At 37.6% G+C, this 20,949-nt stretch overlaps 1 protein-coding gene across 1 annotated transcript; it reads right to left on the minus strand.

Annotated features, from left to right (window-relative positions):
* Positions 1–667: 667 nt before the first annotated feature.
* Positions 668–20,640, minus strand: LOC111149123 (parkin coregulated like). Its single transcript, XM_022506048.1, has 9 exons — positions 20,479–20,640; positions 16,666–16,733; positions 16,389–16,543; positions 13,045–13,112; positions 11,164–11,254; positions 8,431–8,565; positions 7,863–7,970; positions 4,025–4,105; positions 668–1,457 (listed from the first exon to the last, which is right to left on the minus strand). Exons 2-9 carry the CDS (start codon positions 16,715–16,717, stop codon positions 1,401–1,403), a joined length of 747 nt encoding a protein of 248 aa, XP_022361756.1. The 5' UTR covers positions 16,718–16,733; positions 20,479–20,640; the 3' UTR covers positions 668–1,400.
* Between the last annotated feature and the right edge of the window lie 309 nt (positions 20,641–20,949).

Consider the following 20,949-nt stretch of genomic DNA (forward strand, 5'->3'; position numbering starts at 1 on the left):
CTGGTCTATGTTATAGGCATTTATTTCAACAAATTTTATAAATACTAAATTTAAAATGTTGTATTTTTCTTATGGCATTGGAGGACTGTACATATCTTTGCCTTATGGTGGCGCTAAGTACACTGAAGAAGAGTAAAAGCAGGTGCACGTTTTAGCTTAATATGATCTAAGGATGTGACAGATGAGTAGAGACCCAAGAAGAGAATATCCCAGACAGGAGGACCAGGAAGGACAAGAGCTCTGAAGGATGAACAGGCATTTCTGCAATTAGGACTCTTCAGAAATTATTTGTACTCTTTTAAATTCCAGCTGTGAGACTGTATCTGCAATGAGAATTGCAAATTCTCAGCGGTGCTGAGATATAATACGGCTGCTCCCCCAAATAAAAGAGTAACCCTAATCTCCATCCCTCCAAAAGTAAGTCTGCTTTGGATCTGGTGTGGCTACTCATGTCCCTATGGCCTCCCTTCTTTCCCTTAGGATGGAAAGTCTTATTCCTGTTTTCTCTTTTTCACTCTTATTCCTTTCTCTTGTAGAATGATCCAGGGTCAGCTCCTACAATGACATCACTGAGAACTATGCCTATAAAGTAGGTCTTAAAAGACTTTTCAATTAAATTAATTGTTAAACTTAAGCAAACACAACAAAATCACTGGGTACATTTAAGAGTTTTAAGATTTTAATTTCTGAGTATCTTCATGAAATGAGTATCTCCAGTATTTTCAGACTATGGGATACAAAAATATCATTTACTTAAATATAAACAACTCCTAAAGTTTAGATAGTTTTAAAGAGGTGTAATAAATAACATACTTACAAGAGAATTTACATATTTAAAAAAATGTCTTAAACTAGAATACTCTAGTATGAAATTTTTCCAAGTATCCTACACCATAAAATACATATTTACAGACAATAATTAACAGTGAATTCACAAATGTTTGTCCACTACTCTAAATTTCCATAGCCTTGATAAGTATAAAACCCAAGAAATGACAAAATGTCTAAAAATAAGTACACAGCTACAAACTGATTGTGAAAAGGGATATTATAAATAAAAGGCACTAGAAAATAAATACAAACACATCTACTATAAACCCAATAATGGTTGTTCATACCAAACTGTAAAATATGAAAAACCAACCCCTTAAAATTGTACTATTATAGAACTATTTTTAATAGTTTTCCATCATTGACCATTCTATTTTTGTTGTTGATGAATAACTTTTACTATGATTCAGTGGAACTGTATACTCATCTTAATGCAGTAAATAATGAACGGTGGCTGTGACTGACAGAAGAATAAACGGAAGTAAATCTGAAAAGGTTCCAAAGGTACCTATGGTCAGCACTTAACACCTGTCACCAGGGAGTAACAATATTTCTGTGGGCTCCCTTCTTCAACAGCATATGGAGCAATATGTTGGAATTTTAGATTTGATGATGATAAGGCTTCCCTGTCAACAGAAAAAAAATAGCTTCATTAGTATCACACAGGGTTCTCCTAATAGGTATTCCATCTATAGAAGCATGCCTAAAAAAGTATCCAAAACTCAAAACAAACAAAAGGGAATGGGAACAGAATGATGGAATGAGAAGTGAACTTTTTTCTCAGTTGAGTAAAATATAGGTTGTCTCTTAACATTTAAAAAAAATGTATTTAACTAAGGAAGTAGTTAGGAACCATACCACCAGCATTTGAATCCACCTTCTGCCAGTCACTTCACTGTCAAATCTGGGGCTAATTATTTCTGAGCCTCAGTTTCTAGATCTTTAAAGGGTAATAACAACAAAATTTTCCCCTGAGAGCTGCAGTGAGGATTCAGTGAGTTTAATGTCCAAAAAGTACTCAACTGAGGGTCGCCTGCCTGGGTGGTACAGTCAGTTAAGCCTCTGCCTTCAGCTCGTCATGATCTCAGGGTCCTGGGATCAAGCCATCGTGGGGCTTCCTGCTCAGCGCAGAGCCTGCTTGTCCCTCTCTCTCTGCCCCTCGCCACCACTCATTCTCTTTCTCTCTCTCGAATAAAGAAATAAAATCTGTAAATAAATAAATAAATGAATAAATAAATAAATAAATAAATAACACCCAATTGAGTCCCCGACATGTAGTAACTTCCCACATGCTCAATCAAGATTGTGGTGTGTAGAAGTATGGTGCCAAAATTTAGGATGAAAATTAAATCAAGGTAAGAGTGAAATGACTGCTACTTAAGGCAGGTAGCAAACTGATCAGTTGTAAGAAAATGAGACCGTGCCTGGAGCAGACTTTCCTGTCTCCCCAGAAGTTGAGTGTTTTCATCACTGGGGGACACACAAGCCCCAAGAAATGAGAAACTGCAATACTGAGGAGACTCTCTTAAAGACTCACCTCTAATATTTAAAGAAAAAAGAAAGATATATAGACATTTTAAGGATTTAGTAGGGAAAGAACGGCATTTATTAATTTCATGAAGGATTATAAAGCAAGCATGATGGTATTTGGCCACCAGAAAGTGTGATCAATTATTATATTAATGGTATCCCAACAGAAAATCTGATCAAATATAATTATTAATTAAAATATCACGTAAGACTTTAGACAAACGAGAAAAAGTCTAAAGGAATACACAACACTTAACTTCATCATTTTTTAAAATTCTGTATTAGCAGGATTCCAAACTAATAAGAATAAGTGGCAGTAACAGGAACTCCTTGTTAGCTACCTCTGTGGCCCTGGGCTGGTCATCTACATCCCTCTGTATTCCCCTTTCAAGTTTATTTACTTGAAAACTATTCCCTCCTCCGCATTCACCCTTGAAATCTAACACACTGGGCCAGTCCCTTTCCTCTTGCCCCATTCCACAGAATGTGTGAAAACCACCTAGGGAGAGTTTCAGATTGAAAGCTGTGCCATCAATATTTAGCATCTGTTTACTTGCATTTCACAGGGGAGGAAATGACAAATTATTTTGCTTTCCAATTCTCAGAAGTGCATTTGCAAGCAAAAAGAATTTCCTTTTTGCTGAGAGACACTGGATTGGCTAGGAGATGGTTTTGTACATCTCAACAAGGTGTCTGAATGCTAATCCTCCACACACAACAAAGAAATCTAGGGACTTACTTCCTCCTCCTAAACTTTTTTCTAAGCATTTCTCATGAGAAGAATATAACCAATTTTAAGTGACTGGAATTGGTCAAATTAGGTAATTTAGACAAAGCTTAAACTAACACTTCTGCCATTTTAAAACTGTATATGGTCACACAAATTTTCTTTATAATTCCTTTAGAAAGTACCTCCAATGAAACTTAAGTTCTACAATGCTAAAATAATCACATGCAACGTTATCATTCAGATCTGATTAAATGTAATCTCCAAAACAAGGTGGGATCACTGCTTTACAGAAATACTTCCAAGACTACATGACGTGAACACTTCTTTAAAAGATGAAAATTCAATTAACCTACTTATTTGATACCACACAGAAAATGAGATTCCCTCCCTCCCATTCTTGCACATTCCTGCAAGTCAGAATACTCAGGAGTCATTCTTGCATGTGTATGTGTGTGCACACGCCTGTTCCAGAACATGTGCACTTCCAGACACGGTACTGCAGCCATTTGGGGATCATATTTCAATCCTTGGATGGGAAAATTGTCATTTTTTTAGACAGAATTGATGGCAAATGAATGAAAAAAAAGTACATTCTTCAATGAGCTCTCTACATTAATCTGTTTCTTCTCTGAACGTTCCTATGGTCTAAGCAAAAACATCCAAAATAAAAAAAAAAACCTGCAAATCTGCACCACATGGAGTGCCATATAAGCACAGACAAAGTGTACAGGCCCAGCATTTACACAGTCTGGTTGGGGTCCCAATGTTCAAAAACTATGATCCACGCAAGACAGAAACTCTGAGCTCTCATATGAAAATACTGTGAACTCCACATGATTACTTATGGCTGAAATAATACATTATATATAGCCAATTTTGTAGTGTAAAAGTTAAAAAAAAAAAATATGACTTAAGGAATAATGTTTTACTTACATTTCCACCATGCTGTTCTAGCTCCTGTAATGCACTGGTGATTGGCTCTTTGAATTTCTTATCCCTCAGTCTCTTGGAAAGCTTTTAAAGTAAGATTGGGAGAATGAAATGATTTGAAAATCAACAATATTCACCACAGGCTTAAGTAAACTTCACTAAAGAGTATGCTAACTGGAAATAAAACCACTGAGACCTTACTGTATAGAAGTACCCAAACACCATTTCATTTGTTTTAGACTCCAAGGCTTCTTTCAGAAAATATCTCATTGCAATTTATACATAATAGACCCATTACATTTGTTAAAAGAGAATTCACATTATTTCAAATCAGGCGAATCCTATAAAATCTGGTACAGTATGGTATCCAGAGTAAGTTTTCTATGAAACTGCATACTTTTCCATTTTGTATTTTGCAAGAGCATTTGGAGGACCATGATGGAAAGCTAAACCTCTTAAAACACATGTTTCCTACAGTGTAAGAAAGGGAAGAGACAAAAAGGACAGAGCATTCACATGAATGACTCTCTACAGTTATAGTTAGGACATTCAGACTACAAACCACAAGACCACCTGTCCCTAGACATGGCTTGAATGGGCTTCAGATAGAAAGGTGGAAGTCTGACTGAATAGGGAGAGCACAAGGTGAAGGAGGATAGAATCACAAGAACAAAGAGGAAAAAACAGCATTCAGATCATCAGGCACAACCTATAATAGTGTTCTCCCACCAAATGTCTGAATTACTCTACTCACCCAAAGACCTAAACATTTCAGCCTAAAGCAGGACTTGATCATGGCTCCACTTTCTGGGAATACAAATGAAGCCCATGCAGGAAGTAGTCAGTGATCAAATACTTATAAGGGCCTGCCCTAGACTTGGTTTCTGGTTGTTCCTCTTCACATGGATGGAAGAAACCCAAGACTGCTTCCCATCACTGAGCACTGAGTTAGAAGCCCTTCTTCAGTCAGGTCAATGAAGATGAGGAAGGGTCAGAATATTCCCCAAAAGATAAAAATGTGAGAAAAGCAACTCTAAATGAGAGGACAGATAGCCCTAGGGATGGACAAGAAAAAGTGCCTCTTGGGGTACCTTGGGGGCTCGGTCAATTGGGCTTCCAACTCTTGAACTCACCTCAGGTCTTGATCTCAGGGTCACGAGTTCAAGCCCCTCACTGGGCTCCATGCCCAGCATGGATTAAAAAAAGAAAAGAAAAGAAAAAGAAAAAGAAAAAGAAAAAGTGCCCCTTGCAAAATCAGATCTTTTTGCTTTCTGCAGACCCCACTACCCAGGAGCAGTGGCTTATAGGCAGATCCATGAAGCACTACCTCCAGAATCATCTGATATCCTTACTCAAAAAGTATAGATTCTAGGGTCCTACACTATACTTACTTAACCAGAATCTCTGGGCAAAGGCCTTGGTTCTGCATTTTTATCAAGATTTATTTCCTCTTCCCCCCAGGGTCAGTGGAGGTCTGAACTGAAGCTAAGAAAGGATAGGACTTGTTTTGCCTATGAATAAAATGAGTTGTATATGGGCTCAGTAACTGGTTTTGAAATTCTTTTTCTAGTCAAGGAAAACCTTCAAATAACATCTAATGCAGAGGTCTATAAACAAAAATATATGTTAATCAAAATGGAGTCTTTCTGGCTAATAGGGGTTAAGTGAGGTAAGGAAGGAGCACCAAAGCACCTCAATGGATTGTCAGGGGTGCCTGTCTCTTGGTGGTGTGTGCTAACAGACCAAGATTTAAACCCACATGGCCTATTTCAGAGGTTCTCTCCTCTATGGAATACCACAGGCATGTGAATGCCCGTGTTATCCAGACCTCCCCAGAGTGCTAACACTCCAGAAGGTTAAAGTCCCCTTTAAGTCAGTCCAGTATAAGAAAAAGCAGGGTTCTGGGGAGGAATGTGAGTGACCAAACATTAATGCTACTGGCCCAGAAAAATTAAAACAAATAAAGAAACTTACATAGTTCAGTTATTAATCTGGCCTTTTTCTTTCTGCCCCGATGGGTGGGACTGGGAGGCTATTTAGGAGTATTTAGGAAGTGGAGGTTCAGGGCCTTGCTCAACTTCGAGTGCAGGAAAGGATCCAGTGTGATTCCTTTTCTTGTATATTACATTCCCTTCACCTCATTCCAACTTTCTCAGTGGATGTCCTTGCTACTTATTTCTCCAAAAAAAACCAGAAACCAATCTCCATAAGGGCAGAGAGCATATCGTTTTTTGTTCAGCATTATAGTCTAAGTGCCTATAGCATAATAATTGGCACAAAATGGGAGGCCAGAGAGCAACAGATTTGTTAAAATATTGCTTGTCTGACTGGAGCAATCAATCTAAAATGAGCCATTTTATTTGTTAGGGTGAAATTCCTGTGTTTATTCAGGGACAACCTGCTGATCTAAACATTATAAGCAAAAACCTGCCAGGATTTTCTTCCTTCGTTCCCAAGGCTTCCCCCATATTAAAGTTTCAGAGTCCATTCCCACTGTGTCTTCTCCCTATCAAGCACCTGGTGCTGGTGGGAATTCATCTCCCACCATTCCTAGCCTCAGCACAGCAGTCCTGATAGATTCACTATCATCCCTACTTTCTACAGGCTTGGGCCAAATGTTCCTGGAGTGTATTAGTCTCTGTAGAGTAAGAAGTTAAACATACAGTTCTAGGATCTCTCAGATACATGGGTCTAGGAAAAAAAAACAGTGTAACTATAATCAAAATACATGCCTCAACTCTGAACTACAGAAAGATGAACACAGAAATGCTGGCTGTGGGTTATTCCAGCAAGGACTTTCAATGGTTTATCAGTGTGTGCAGTAAAGGATTAACTCTGCCTAAAGAAAGGACTGGCTCTTCTCCCTGGCTCCTAGATGGAAACCCTAAGCCCTTGGTATGACCTGCCAGGTAAGAGTATCTTTGTTTCCCGGGGGGCCTTGGGCCACAGGAAATCAACTCAACTTCTGGAGAGGCTGGAGACTAAGGTCAGCCATGCAGACAGCCAGTCATGCTGGCATGGTAGGCCCCTAACATGAACATGCATGCCTGGAAGCCACACTGAGGTGAGTTTCTCAGGATGGCAATACTCCTGTGTGTTGCCACATATCCTTACTGGAAAAAGCCAGCACTGTCCACACAACTCTGTTGGGAGGAAGGACAAGTGGATGCTCCACACTTGGTCCCTCCTGGGCTCTGCTCTATGCACCTCCTTCCTTCACTGATTTTAACTGGTATTCCTTCACTGTAATAAACTGAAAGACTATATAACAGCTTTTCTGAGTCTCATGAGTCCTTCTAGCAACCTAAGGGTTGTCTTGGGGACTTGCTGAACTTCCCAGTATCCAAGTGTGTACTTGTCCTCAGGATTAAACTACACTTAAGAGGAAAAAAAGTCTCATCCTGAATACTATTTACAGACTCACTAAAAAACTTACAGGGAAAAACAAAGATGAAAAACATGGCTGTGGCAATGCACAATCACAGATATATACCCCTATAGGAGGTATCCTTATAATTCATGGCTAATCAATATGGGCATAATATCATTGTACCGTCCATTAGTTTTTGTCCATTCAACTTCTGCTTGCTGGTTCTTATAACCCTGAGTTCTGCTCATATAAGTGCTTTCCATTAAAAAAAATTAAACAGAATACTGTACATTTGTAAAATATTTTATGAACTACTAGGTCTGATCTATATTTTTTTTAAAGAATGATGGATTTTTTTTTAAAGATTTCTGAATCAGTTAATGATTAATCTGAAACCACTGAATCATGACAAGATATAGACATGGCATGATACACCATTCACAACCACTCTCTCATCTTTTCAATACTTACACTTGTAAGCAGATGTTTCAGATGGTCATTTAGAGAAGGACCAACGACTACACTCAGCTGCACGAGAGCATTCAGTCCTCTTGCGAACACTTCATCATCCATGTGGACCTGTGGGGTTAGTTGGGACAAGAGAGGAAAGAGGAGAAAAGGAAATTTAGAGAAAAAGAAAGGTCAAACCAGAAAAAAAAAAGTAAGATTGAACATTCAAAAGCAGAAGATAAGCAACTAAACCCAGAACCAACCTTTAATGCTGTACCATCTAGAAACAAAAAAATAAATAAATAAATTTCCAGCTTGACTGAAACACTAACTGAACCATATCGCAGCATGCAGCAAGACTGATGTGACTTTTATTACTTTCTCCAATTACTCCAAATGTACGAACTTCTTTCATATACCCTCTAAAGGCGTCTTCAAATAAGTAATCATTTGTCCCTGAATAAGTGTGGCCTAATTTTGCACATGCACCAAAATCACTGGTAAAGGACCAATATGCATATAATTTAAAAGAAAAAAGACATAAAGTAGTCTAAATGTACCACAGGAAGTCCAAAGGAATAGAAGATACCAGAGCTGCCTTTAGCACAGGAATCAGTCTTGGAAGCAAAGGTACAGCTTTCTCAGGAGCTCCTTGGACCAACAGCAATTCTCTAAAACCCTCCTTCGACACAAAGGTGTATGGATGTTTAGTCTCCCTCAAACCCTGTCAAAGACAAAACACAGAAACAAACAAGACACAAAACTGAATCCTCACTAGTCTAAATGAAAATAAAGTTTTATTATGGTTTTCCTAATCATGATTTATAATTTCAATAATTATAATTTCAATTACACTCAGAAATTGTGGAGCAAAGGACATACATGAGACAGGAAGAATTTCTACCCACAGCAAGGAAGAAAAATGTTTTAAAAATCAAAGGAACGGGAAAAAGGGAAGGAAAAGCAAAGGAAAAATAAAGGAAATAAGAAAGAGGAAGGAGGGAAGGAAAGGTAAATAAATAAAAGAAAAAAAGAAAAAGACACCCTCACTAAGATACTAAAAAACATTTTGTATATACTCCCAAATACTGCCTGAAAGCATCTAAAATGCTGGTTTATAACCACCATTTTAGGGACATAATTATTGGACCTCCTACCTTTACAGTGACTTTACAACTTGTTTAATGAGTTTCTAAAATATTGTTCCCTTCATATTTAAATATTTTACATTAAGGTATTTTTAAAACATCATTTCCTAGGTTCAAAAACCAATGTAAGATTATAAATGTCATTTTTTTACTTTGGGATGTGAAATAAAAATATGAAAAAAACCCGTATAATCTCTTTCACCCTAAATGCATCAGCAACTACTAGATAGTACTCTTTCATGATTTAACCCATCACTCTGAGTCAAGATAGAAGGGCCATCTGGCTTTCTGTAAAAACATCAAACAAAAAAAGCAATAGCAATACTCCCTCAGTTGGACTTCTTATTGTCTGTGAATAAATATAACTAGCTGCAAAGTCATGCCTAAAAATAGTAATTTTCAACCAATTTGCCCTCTAGACCAAACTATCTGCTTCCAAACAGTGATCAAACATTTCCTTTCCTGGATGCTTTTGAAAGCTGTGCAGCCAAGCACACCAGCACCACTTTGCACCACAGGTTCTAGCATCTTAAGAGTGCCCCAATCCCATTCATTTTAGAGATGAGGAATCAGGTCAAGAGGTGAAATGAATTTCCATAGTGGTGGTCCTGTCAGTACTTCCCCATTATTAAATGAGTAGAGGGGAAGGCTAACAATCTACCCAACACAGAAATAAAGGCAATGGTGTTTGGAAAATAAGTATTTAAAGGACTGACTTTATGTGATCTCCACTAAACACAGACTCCCTGTAGGGACTCCCCAAATTAAAGTATTCCCTTTCCATTATGATTAGCTGGAGCACATTTTCAAAGGTGTTACTATAGTACTGATTCATCTAAAGAACGGTTACCATATACAAAAAGTTTAAAATTCTTAAAAGAACAAATGAAACACTGATACATTTTAAGGTTTTTTTTTTTAATTTTTAAAAGATTTTTTTTATTTATTTGACAGACAGAGATCACAAGTAGGCAGAGAGGCAGGCAGAGAGAGAGAGGGGGAAGCAGGCTCCCCGCTGCGCAGAGAGCCTGATGTGGGGCTCGATCCCAGGACCCTGGGATCATGACCTGAGCCAAAGGCAAAGGCTTTAACCCACTGCACCACCCAGGCGTCCCACATTTTAAGTTTTTAATACCAAGTTTAAAAGACTTTGATCAAAACTTAATTTCAAAATAGGCTACCCATAAAAATACACCGCTATCATACCAAAATAATTTTGCAATAAATTTTAAAAAACAAAGACAACAAAAATGATCCTTAACTCTTAAAAAAGACCAGTATCTATAACTTAAATACAAGACAACAGGTTAATTCATTTCTCAACTTGTGACTCTAACAAAAGGAATAAATTTTACAGAAGAGATCATTAATTCACCTCAAGCTAATACTCTGCCAACTTTTTCCTGATATAAAATGTTAAATAATATAAAGGAATTGATCAGAAGTTTTCCTAAAATCCTCTATTAAAAAATGATCTCCGTGATATTCTACTTAAAATGTACAGGTAGATAAAAGCCCAGAGACTTCTCCAAAAGGATGTTTAAGTAGTTAAAATCAGTTCCCTATGAAACATATGCTCACATTAAACATGACTGGTTGTATAGAAATAGATCACTCGTTACCTGATGTTAAATTGTTGATGTGAAATTGTTGATGTTCTACTGAAATGACTAATTCCCTATGACTTTAAGTACTTTTATTTTTGGAATTAAGTATGAATATTTCATCCACTTATCTACAAAATCCTGCGTAGATTAAGTTGTTAATAAACCTAGGGCGCCTGGGTGGCTCAGTGGGTTAAAGCCTCTGCCTTCGGCTCAGGTCATGATCCCAGGGTCCTGGGATGGAGCCCTGCATCAGGCTCTCTGCTCAGCGGGGAGCCTGCTTCCTCCTCTCTCTCTGCCTGCCTCTCTGCCTCCTTGTGATTTCTAGCTGTCAAATAAATAAATAAATCTTAAAAAAAGTTGTTTATAAACCTGATTAATCAGTTTCTGATAAACATATATTGATCATAATTAATTCCTAAGGGAGTGTGGTATTTTAATGACTATTGCTTGACTCTGGTTTCCAGAGCAAAGAATAAGATTTACTGATGCATTACAAAATAATACTTAATATGATTTTTAAAGTTTTTTTTTCCATAAACATTCAGGAGAAATGGAATATACATTTACCTCAGCTAAAGTAATAAGAAGAGGATCAAATGGAAGATTTTCAGGAGGACATTCCCACTGTAATCTGTGCTTCACTGAACCATGGACCAATCTAAAATAACAAACATCAGTGAACATAACATGGGCAACATAATTATATCCTAAACAGTAATTATCTAACATATTCATATCCTTTCTATAACATAACCATACTAGAACTATTCTGTAACATGCAGGAATACCATAGCTTGAAATGATATTACAAAGATACCTTACGCAACAATGTCTATAATCCCACAAACTCTTACTCTTCTGGTAAAATTGTTTGATGGCAAAACTAAACTCCACATTTGTTAAGCCTACAGTTTCAGAACTCAAGCATGCTGCTGTCTGTGAGTCTTAATACAAATGCTACACTTGACATGTTTTAGTCAAGTCAAAACAGATAACCTACAGATGTGCAAGCAAAGAAAGGTGATAATGAGAAATAATAACTTGTTTTATATGGAACAGTATTTTTCAGATATGGATCACTTAATCCTAATGATCTGTAGACAAGGCAGATTTTAGCCCTGCTAAATAGAAGAAAACTGAGGGCAGGAGGTTAAGTAGCCCACACCAGGTTACAAATGGTAGCCCCTTCAATTAGTCACTGCTGTTTTGTTTTGTTTTAAACAACATTTACTGAGACATAACCAACATTCAACAGGGGCGCCTCTGTGGCTCAGTTGGTTAAGTGCCTGCCTTTGGCTCAGTCATGATCTTGGGATCCTAGGATCAAGCCCCTTGTTAGGCTCCCTGCTTGCTTAATGGGGAGGCTGCTTATCCTTCTGCCTCTGCTTCCCCCAGTTGTGCTCACTCTCTCTCTCAAATAAATAAAATCTTAAAAAAAAAAAAATAACCAACATTCAAAAAACTGCACATGGTTATAAAGTATAAAATTTTATATGTTTTGATGTGTGAATACATCAATGAGCTATCATAATTATGACAGTGAACTTACACATCACCTTCAAATGTTTCCCTTTTGTTCTTCTCAACTTCTTGACACCTTCTTTAGCATTATTTTCTTCGTATCAAGAGACCTTGGTAATATTTTTACTATTTTAGCAACCATAATTGCATGGAGTGAGAAAGGGAGGTATAAGAACCTTAAAATACAGTCTCAACTCAGAATGTAAATAAAAAAATACTAACAATAAAATGAAGAATGTGAGCTTATGTGTCCAAATCTGAAGATACCACTAAAAACTGTATTTCTTGAATTTTAGACTACAGAAAGAATGTTGTGATTACTCTTTTTACAATGAAAATAATATTTTCCATCATCTAGAACAGGCTAAAACTGGATATACTTATAAGAAATAAATGTTTCTTGATAGTGAAATCTTAAAATGGTATCACTCTATTAGTAATTATATTGTCTTCTTTAGAACAGTTCTGATGTCTATCCCAAAAGGTAGCAAGTATCGAAACTGAGAAAAAATACCTGTATGTACTCATTAAAAAATATAATTTCAATAATTTAAAAAATTTTTGAAATATCATTTCAAAAAATAATGAAACAGTTTTGTTAAATTCTCAATTTCCAATTTACAAACAAAATAGGACTATTTATTTGCAACTTGCCCAAGCCTATGAAGGCTTATATTGTTTCAGAAACTGGTTCATTCAATTTCTTAAATTATAGATCTATTGGTAATTCTATTTTGGAATTAAAATGATCTTCTTTAACAATATCCCACGATCTATACCAGTTCAACAACCAAAGCCTGAATAAAGTACCTTTATTTCAACCTCCCTAGTAAATAAAGATTTCAATACATTTAAACTAAACACTGTTATCAATTTTACTCAATTATTTTGAATAATATGGTCAGTTATAACCTGTATTGATATTACCTGCAAGGAATCCCTCCCTTAGAGTAAATGGCTGCAAATGCAGAAGGAGCTCGTGATTGTTCACCAAACTGAAATAAAAAATGAAAAGAATATGATAAATATACTATCAACTCCACTTTGTGATGATCCCTAATCAACTTTAATCCTATTGAGGTCAGGGGCGAATGGACATCCTGGCTTTCAACCCATGACACTGGTACCAAGTGCATCAGTCTGCTCAGCAACAAAACTGAGGAAAATTACCAACCCCTCAGTACAGGAACCCCAACCACGCGTTCTCTACTTAATTTATACCCCTAACTTGTTTCGGGAGGCTTGAAGGAAGCTGGAATTAGATGTATAATAAATATAATACAGATAAATACTATTAAGAGTGAACATCACAAATAAATATAGTAAAGGTAATACATTTTTCTACTATCTGCCACTGTGTTCTTCAAGGTGAGGGGTCCATGGAGAAGGAGAGGTAAGTATACAGAAAGCAGATTTGTTTTCAGCCTCCAACACATCTCCTACTTATCCTCCAGGCAAATGTGGATGTCTGGACGGTCAGAGAACCTGTAATTTCTCCAAACTCATTTTACGCTTCTATAAAAGAGAAAGGCTTAGGATGGAAAGGGGTGATAGAGCTGAAGAGAGAACAAGGCTCTCACAAACACATGCCTGGATGTGTCTGCTTAGATACAGAACTTCACAACTTTCCGTTTGTCTACGTATTACCTTAAGAATACATTAAGTCTGTATTCCCAAAGACCATGTAAGAAGCGATTGATGACAACTGAATAATCACAGCATGCATAATTTCAACATAGTCGATCAGAGACACAAATAATTTAGGCACAAAAAGTAAGTATCACATGGTACTTGAACATAATCAAATGAAATACAGTTGTCTAAATTACAAAGTACAAACTTACTAATCTATTTTAAAGATGTAACTAGCTAAAAAATCTTTAAAAATACATGCAGTAATTAAAAAATACATTTAAGGGCATAAGTTTAGAATTAACTCTTTTTCCTCCGGAAAACCACGTTTGAAGTTAAAACACACAGATGAAAATTTCATTAGCATATAATAAGAGATGCATTTATAAATTTCAATCCACATTCTGTATAATTCAAAGAAATTCTAATATTTCATTCATCTAACTAAAATTCCTAATAAGAAAAATGTGTTTTTAAAACTGTTTTCGGGGTGCCTGGGTGGCTCAGTGGGTTAAAGCCTCTGTTTCAGCTCAGGTCATGGTCCTGGGGTCCTGGGATCGAGCCCCACATCGGGCTCTCTGCTTAGTGGGGAGCCTGCTTCCCGGCCCCCACCGCCTGCCTCTCTGCCTACTTGTGATCTCTGTCAAATAAATAAATAAAATCTTAAAAAAAAACCAAAAAACTGTTTTCAAGTAATCATATTAGATAGGGAAAGCTGAAAAAATATTCTTCTACTGGGGGAAAAATTAAGACAACTTAGGGCTATAGATACTTTTTTTTAGTTCTAGCAACTATTAGCAAATGATCTTACTTTTTGAACCTATAGATCACATAAATAATCCCACCCACCAAGACAAAATTTCTGATTGAAATTCTAAGCAATTCCTTTCCTTTTCTTTTTAACTCATTTTAGATATAATCATATTTTCATCTTCCAGGTCCCACATTATCAAAAATTTTTTTTTACCAATGGCTTAGTTTTGTCAATTTTTACCCAATTTTACCAGAATTCCATTACCACAAAAAAAACCTGTTGTCCCTTCAATTTTTAACCATATCACTACAGACCATATTTCAACTCTAAAATAATCAACCTTATTAAACACAGCCCACTATACTCGGTTAAAAATTTTTTTAAAACTTTTGATTCAAGTGAAATACTCAAAACTTACACACATTTAAGTGCATAAATTATAGGTATGCAGACCAGTGAATTCTCCAAAACACTGGTGTAACAACACTCAGGTGTGGAACACCTGAATGTTACCAGCACCCTAGAAACCTCCTCAGCGCCTCTTCCCAATCCCTAACTACCTTTTTCCCCAGTGGTGAACTCTATCCTAACTTCTAACTGACTTACTTTGGATTGGTAGCTTGTACAGATCTTAGACATTGTCTTGTATAATATACTGTCTTCTCAGGTCAAATCATTTATTTCTCAAAATTTTCCTTCATTTTTAATAAGATTTAAAATTAGAGCTCCTTATATTACTACTTTAAAAAGTTCTTCTTTAAAGAGAGGAAGAAGACTCAAGTATCACCATCAATTCTCTCAACTAAACACAGGAAAAAGAAGCAAGAACAAGGAGAGAGCAGGGCATTCTTCAGGAATTCAACTTGACACTGTGCAAATTACAGAAAGAAGGAAATACATATGCCTATACTACTTTCCATTTGTAAAGTCAGACAATCTCCTTCTGCCCTTGGCCAATTCATTGTATCCTTGCTGTATTTTACCTGCCATCTAAGTCAGTGTCTCAGCCACTCTTATAATCCCTTTTGAAGGCTGAAACCATGATCATCTTACCCTATGCAAGGCTGGGCAGACACCACCTGGTTTTGTAGCATAGGTGTGCTCGCTTTTTGGATAATTCACTGATCTACACGCTTATAATTATTCACTTTCATGTGCATAAATCTCATGTTTCTTAAATCTGATTAAATTGCTGTCAGAAGGCGGGAGCCTGGGTGGCTCAGTGGGTTAAGCCGCTGCCTTCAGCTCAGGTCATGATCTCAGGGTCCTGGGATCGAGTCCCGCATCGGGCTCTCTGCTCAGCAGGGAGCCTGCTTCCCTCTCTCTCTCTCTCTCTCTCTCTCTCTGACTGCCTCTCTGTCTACTTGTGATCTCTCTCTGTCAAATAAATAAATAAAATCTTTAAAAAAAAAAAAATTGCTGTCAGAAGGCAAAGGAGGCTAATACTAGAGTTGGGATTTCTGGGGGAGCTAATTTATAGATCATAGCAAAATGGTCCAAGATGTTTATGCAACTTGAAGCAGGTAATTCATCCTATGTCAACTGAATACAAGTTTATTCACTGATGTTAGGAAGTAAGAGAACTATATTAAGTAAAAATAAAGCTGATGTGCAATTTACTTTATACTCTAATACACTCATCCATGAATATGACAGTATATACCATAACTGGTTATTCTCTACACCTTCTCACTTCCATACTCACATCATTTCCATTCTTCATCATGATTACCATATGCCTTTTGTCACTAGCTTAAATGTAAGCAAAAAAAAAAAAAAATACAAACAAAAGGAACTTGGGACAGCATTCAGAATGGTTTAACAGTTTGCTAAATGTCTATTACTTTGAAAAATCTGCTGAGTCAGGAATGTCTTTTGTACCTACTGGGTTAATGGTCTTAGGGTTAAGTTTATCACTTGGTCGAGGATGAGCTTTTCTTGCAGTCTCTGGAGAACTGGTTAAAGATGAGGAGTTGCTTTGTTGAACTGTAGTCCTATGTTTTATTTGTACGCTTGATGATGTCCTTTGATCACAGCTACCTGGAAAAAACAGAAGATCAACAAAAAAAGAAGTGAAAGAGATAAAGCTCACTCTTATCCATCTGTATAACAATGTCTATTAACAAAATTCACCTTTTCATTTAAAAAGCAATGTTCTGTACCTGCCTTTCTGTTTCTCAACTGTACAACTCCATGGCACTCTGATTTCTGCATTGCTTCCCTTTTATTCCTGCAGTCAAATGAGACTTGATTTCAGAATTTTGGGAATGAGGGATTCATTGAGAACGTAAGACCAACCCAGAACAGAGTAGAAAATACAATAAAAGAGATACAAAAAGGGTATAGCATGGAACAAAATACCAGAAAGACTAATGAGAAAATATGAAATTATATGAACGTCAATAACTATCAATAATAGCAAATGGAAAACAATCTGTAAGAAAATAAGATATATAAGAATAAACTTTTTTTCCATTCATACTGTCAAAATATGCTTTTAGAAACTCAACTGCAAACTTCTGGCTATATTCAGAAAATATGGACTAGATACCTGAAAGGAGAAAGTGGTTGGCACATCCCCTAATATCTCTATCTTCTCTGGCCTCTGTATTTCCAAAGTTCCAAATGCTAACATCGGCGTATCAAGTCCTGTTTTTCAAGGGACAAAACGAACTCTCCTACTCAGTACATTACAAGCTCCTTAAACTGAAGGTAATCAAAACTAAGGTTATCACACTGAAGTTATGGACCCTTTGCTAATTCAAGGTACCACCAATTTTCTGGTCCCTCATGATGAAAAACTTAACATCTTCTTTCCCTATTCTTTCCCTTCACTTCCCACACTCAACTCTACAGATGTGATCAATGTGGTGTGATAAGATAGAAGGAGCTATTGGCTCAGATTGGGGTCTGTATCCTCATCTCTACCAATTACCAGGTTTATGAATTTAGGTAGATTATTTAATCTTCCTAAAACTCGATTTCCAGACCTATGAAAAGGGGAGAATAATACAAACCTATAAAGGCTGTTACTGAGGATAAATAAGGTAATATATCAGTTGCTTAACCAGCCAGTGATGGTTCATTGTTCCCTCTTCCCCACTTTCCTCTTTTCTACTAACAGGAGGACTCTAGTTCGCAGTGATAATTTCCTGCCTAATCAGATTACTTCTAAATTTTCATCTCTACCAAGGAACTCTCCATCACATGCACCCAAATTCATATACCCAATTGCTTGCTGCTATTTCTAGGTTTAGCTCCAATCCCAAGCTGTACACCGCCTTTCCTGATCTTCTCTGTTTCTTGGCACTCTGATTCCTTGGCACTCTGATTCCCACGCTGTTTTCTGCTTATTGCTACTTGATTACTCCATTCCCTCACTCGAATAGCACTCCAGTCATTCTTCCACTAGAGCATTTCCCACCTTAAGCTTTAGTTATTAACTACACTGTAGGATATTCATTAAGGTAACACAGGTGAAGCCTTCCTCCACTTCCAAATGACAGCTTTTCAAATATTTGGGGACAGACTCAACTCCTTAGTTTTCTCTTCTTCAGGATTAACACTGATGCTTTTTCAAGTGATTCCTCATGAGATGATTTTCATCTACTTAACAAATTAGAAATCTTCACAAGGACGAAACTCCACATAATTCAGTCCCAAAATATTTCAAACGTGATGGGACCACTTTGAAGTGCCTTGGAAGGATAAATTAAATGTAGGATTGTTTCATACACAGAACAATTTAAATTGCAATTTTCTTGATTTAATATAGTCACCTAATTTCCTCATCCTACTACTAGCAGATGACTTACCTCTCAATATCATACTTCACATTCATTCCCAAGGCATTTTTCACAATTATGGTAATCAATGCCTCACTGAATTTTTCAGATACTACTTTAAGATAAGGTAAGGCAGGCTTTAAATATGTTGACCTAACACTGCACTTCAGTGAAAATTCAGAGAGAATCTACTATCATCTCAAGTTTCTGTTTTGAGAAGGTCCTGATAGGAACAGTATGACCTAGAAATAAATAAATCTCTGTCTCTGCTTCTTCAACTCTGTAATTGGGGGTAATTAAAGTAACTACTTCTAGTGTTGGTGAAGACTAATAAATTAATAATCCTTTTGATCATAAATTTTAATAACTCTCATAGCTGAAAAGAAGCACAAAGATCCTACCCAGAAATATAAGAAAAGCAGAGCTGGCCTCAACAAATCATGGTGTATATTTTCCAACACTACCTACCAAACCTACAAAAGTTTTTGTTGGAACAAGAAACTTCTACCTTCCTTTATGTGAAAAAGATGTTCCTGAGAGGTACTAGTAGGAAGGTGCTACATTATATTTTGAATGAGCTCAAAAAGTCATTGAAACTCTTCATTTAAAAAACTTTTATAAAACATGCCAGAAAACTGAGCTCCCAAAGGTTTTATGCATACAGGACAGTTTTTACGTGTAATACACTTACATAACTTCAAGCAATAACATCAATACACACATACTCAATGCAAACACTTCTATATCTACTTTCAAAAACTCTGTTTAGAGAGCTTCTTTCCAAAAAACAAATATTTTTCACTTATTGTTAGAAGTATCACCCTTTACCTTACAAATTAAGTATTCTCAAAATATTAATATATTAAAAATAATATCCATCTGGCAGGGGTGCCTAGGTCGCTCAGTTAAGCATCCAACTCTTGATTTCTGCTCCAGGTCCTGAGATTGAGCCCCCAAGACTGGCTCCATGCTCAACAGAAGTCTGATAGAGATTCTATAACCCCACCCCTCACATTCTCACTCTAAAATAAATAAATAAAGTATTTAAAAAATATATCCATCTGGGAGCATACCACTGACAAGAATGGTATATGAGTTGTCTGTAGAAGAAAACTGCTTAATTTATCTTACACTTAACTCTCTTGAGTGCTTTTCCATTGACACATCGAGGGTGGTGTAAAGAGGTAATAATGGTGAGAGGAAGTGAAAAGGTAAGAACTATTTTGTGCTACAAATATTATCAGTCACTGCTCATTCTTTTACAAAACAATACAAAGACTCTAAATAGGCACTAGAATCCACCTGACCCAAACATCTAAATGATATCATAATATCAGAGAGCAAGCAGACCAAGCAAGATCCACAGTGGAACCCTTACTTTCCCTTAGTTTCCTTAGGTACTGCAGCCCATCTGCTCATCTGAAAGGGGCTATGGATATCTGTGTCAATGATAGGAAAGCATACTTTCGTTTCATTATTTTGGATAGATCACATACTCTATTTCCTTCCCCATATGCATTTTCTTCCTGCACCACGCTCTGAGACCACTACACTAGACGGCTTGCTAAATTATCAAGGGGCAGAAGCCACGTTTCTTCCTACTTTCTCATCCGTTGTTTAGAAAGTTCCCAAAGTGTAATAGGCACCCCACTAAAGAAGCCATGCTCCATCTCTAGAGCTCCTTCAAATTCTAAAGTGCAGCGAAAGAGCCCAGTATCCACCCATTTCAATTCCTTTTTACCATAAAGTAAATCCAAGGGGACAGCACTGAGTCTTAAAATCTGCTTTCCATTTTCCTACCCTCTTCCCCTCCAATACCATACATTTCCAAATATTTAAGAATAGTTCAAGGCCAGGCTGCTGTCAAAGTTAAAAAAATAAGCGACGTGTATGGGGGGGGGGGAGAGAACAACAACAAAAAAGGGGTTTTTTTGTTTTGTTTTTTAAGGAATAGGGGGAGGAGGTGGTGGTAGACGGCCGGTTTTCCATTAAGGCCAACGAGGACTACTCTCCTTTCCTCTGGAAAGGAAGGGCGCGCTCTCCGAGGCTCAGCAGCTCCAAGGTCCTTGGCAACGGAGTCCGGCGGCCTTAGCAACAAGCCAGGGAGAAAGCCGGCAGGGCCGTCACAGCGAGGGCGGCACCGAGTAATTCCCGCAGCCCTGGCCCGGGGCACCCACAACCTGTTCCTACCGCGCCTCTCTCCCGCGGCGACCCGCACACCAGCCCCCAGGCTGGGTGGGACTTTTGCTCGGCGCCCTCTCCCAACTTCTCCACTCCGGTCACCTACGGCCGCGATTCGGGGAAAGTGAGGCTTCGCGCGGTCCCCGGATCTGGCGGCGCCACGTAGTGACGTCAGACGCATGCCGCGCCCTCGAAGCCTTTGGCGGTTGCCCTGGCAACGAGGGCCGGGAGTTGAAAAGGGTAGCTTCCAGCTAGCGAGGCGTGTGTGGTGACAAAGGGGCACCTAGTGGAGGGTCTTTAGGAACTGATGAGAAGTCTGGGGAGCAGAGGAGAGCACAGACTCCGAGTTCCTAGCGCCACGGTTTCTTCCCAGTCCGTGTACCTAACTCTTCAAACACTTCTCTCACACACTTAAAATACTGTTTTCTCCACCTGCCCTAGAACGTGAGACCTCGGGGCCTGGAAATCCAGCCCCAAGGT

Source organism: Enhydra lutris, unplaced genomic scaffold, assembly GCF_002288905.1.
Source record: "Enhydra lutris kenyoni isolate GAN:26980312 unplaced genomic scaffold, ASM228890v2 scaffoldscaffold21, whole genome shotgun sequence".
Taxonomy (NCBI): Eukaryota; Metazoa; Chordata; class Mammalia; order Carnivora; family Mustelidae; genus Enhydra; species Enhydra lutris.

Excerpts from the sequence above, each read along its gene's own strand:
- LOC111149123 (XM_022506048.1), bottom strand. The coding sequence starts at position 16,717 with ATGCAGAAATCAGAGTGCCATGGAGTTGTACAGTTGAGAAACAGAAAG. Across the intron at positions 16,544-16,665 it reads GTTGAGAAACAGAAAGGCAG|GTAGCTGTGATCAAAGGACA; the intron begins GTACAGAACATT and ends TGTTTTTTCCAG. Across the intron at positions 13,113-16,388 it reads ACCCTAAGACCATTAACCCA|TTTGGTGAACAATCACGAGC; the intron begins GTAGGTACAAAA and ends TTTTTATTTCAG.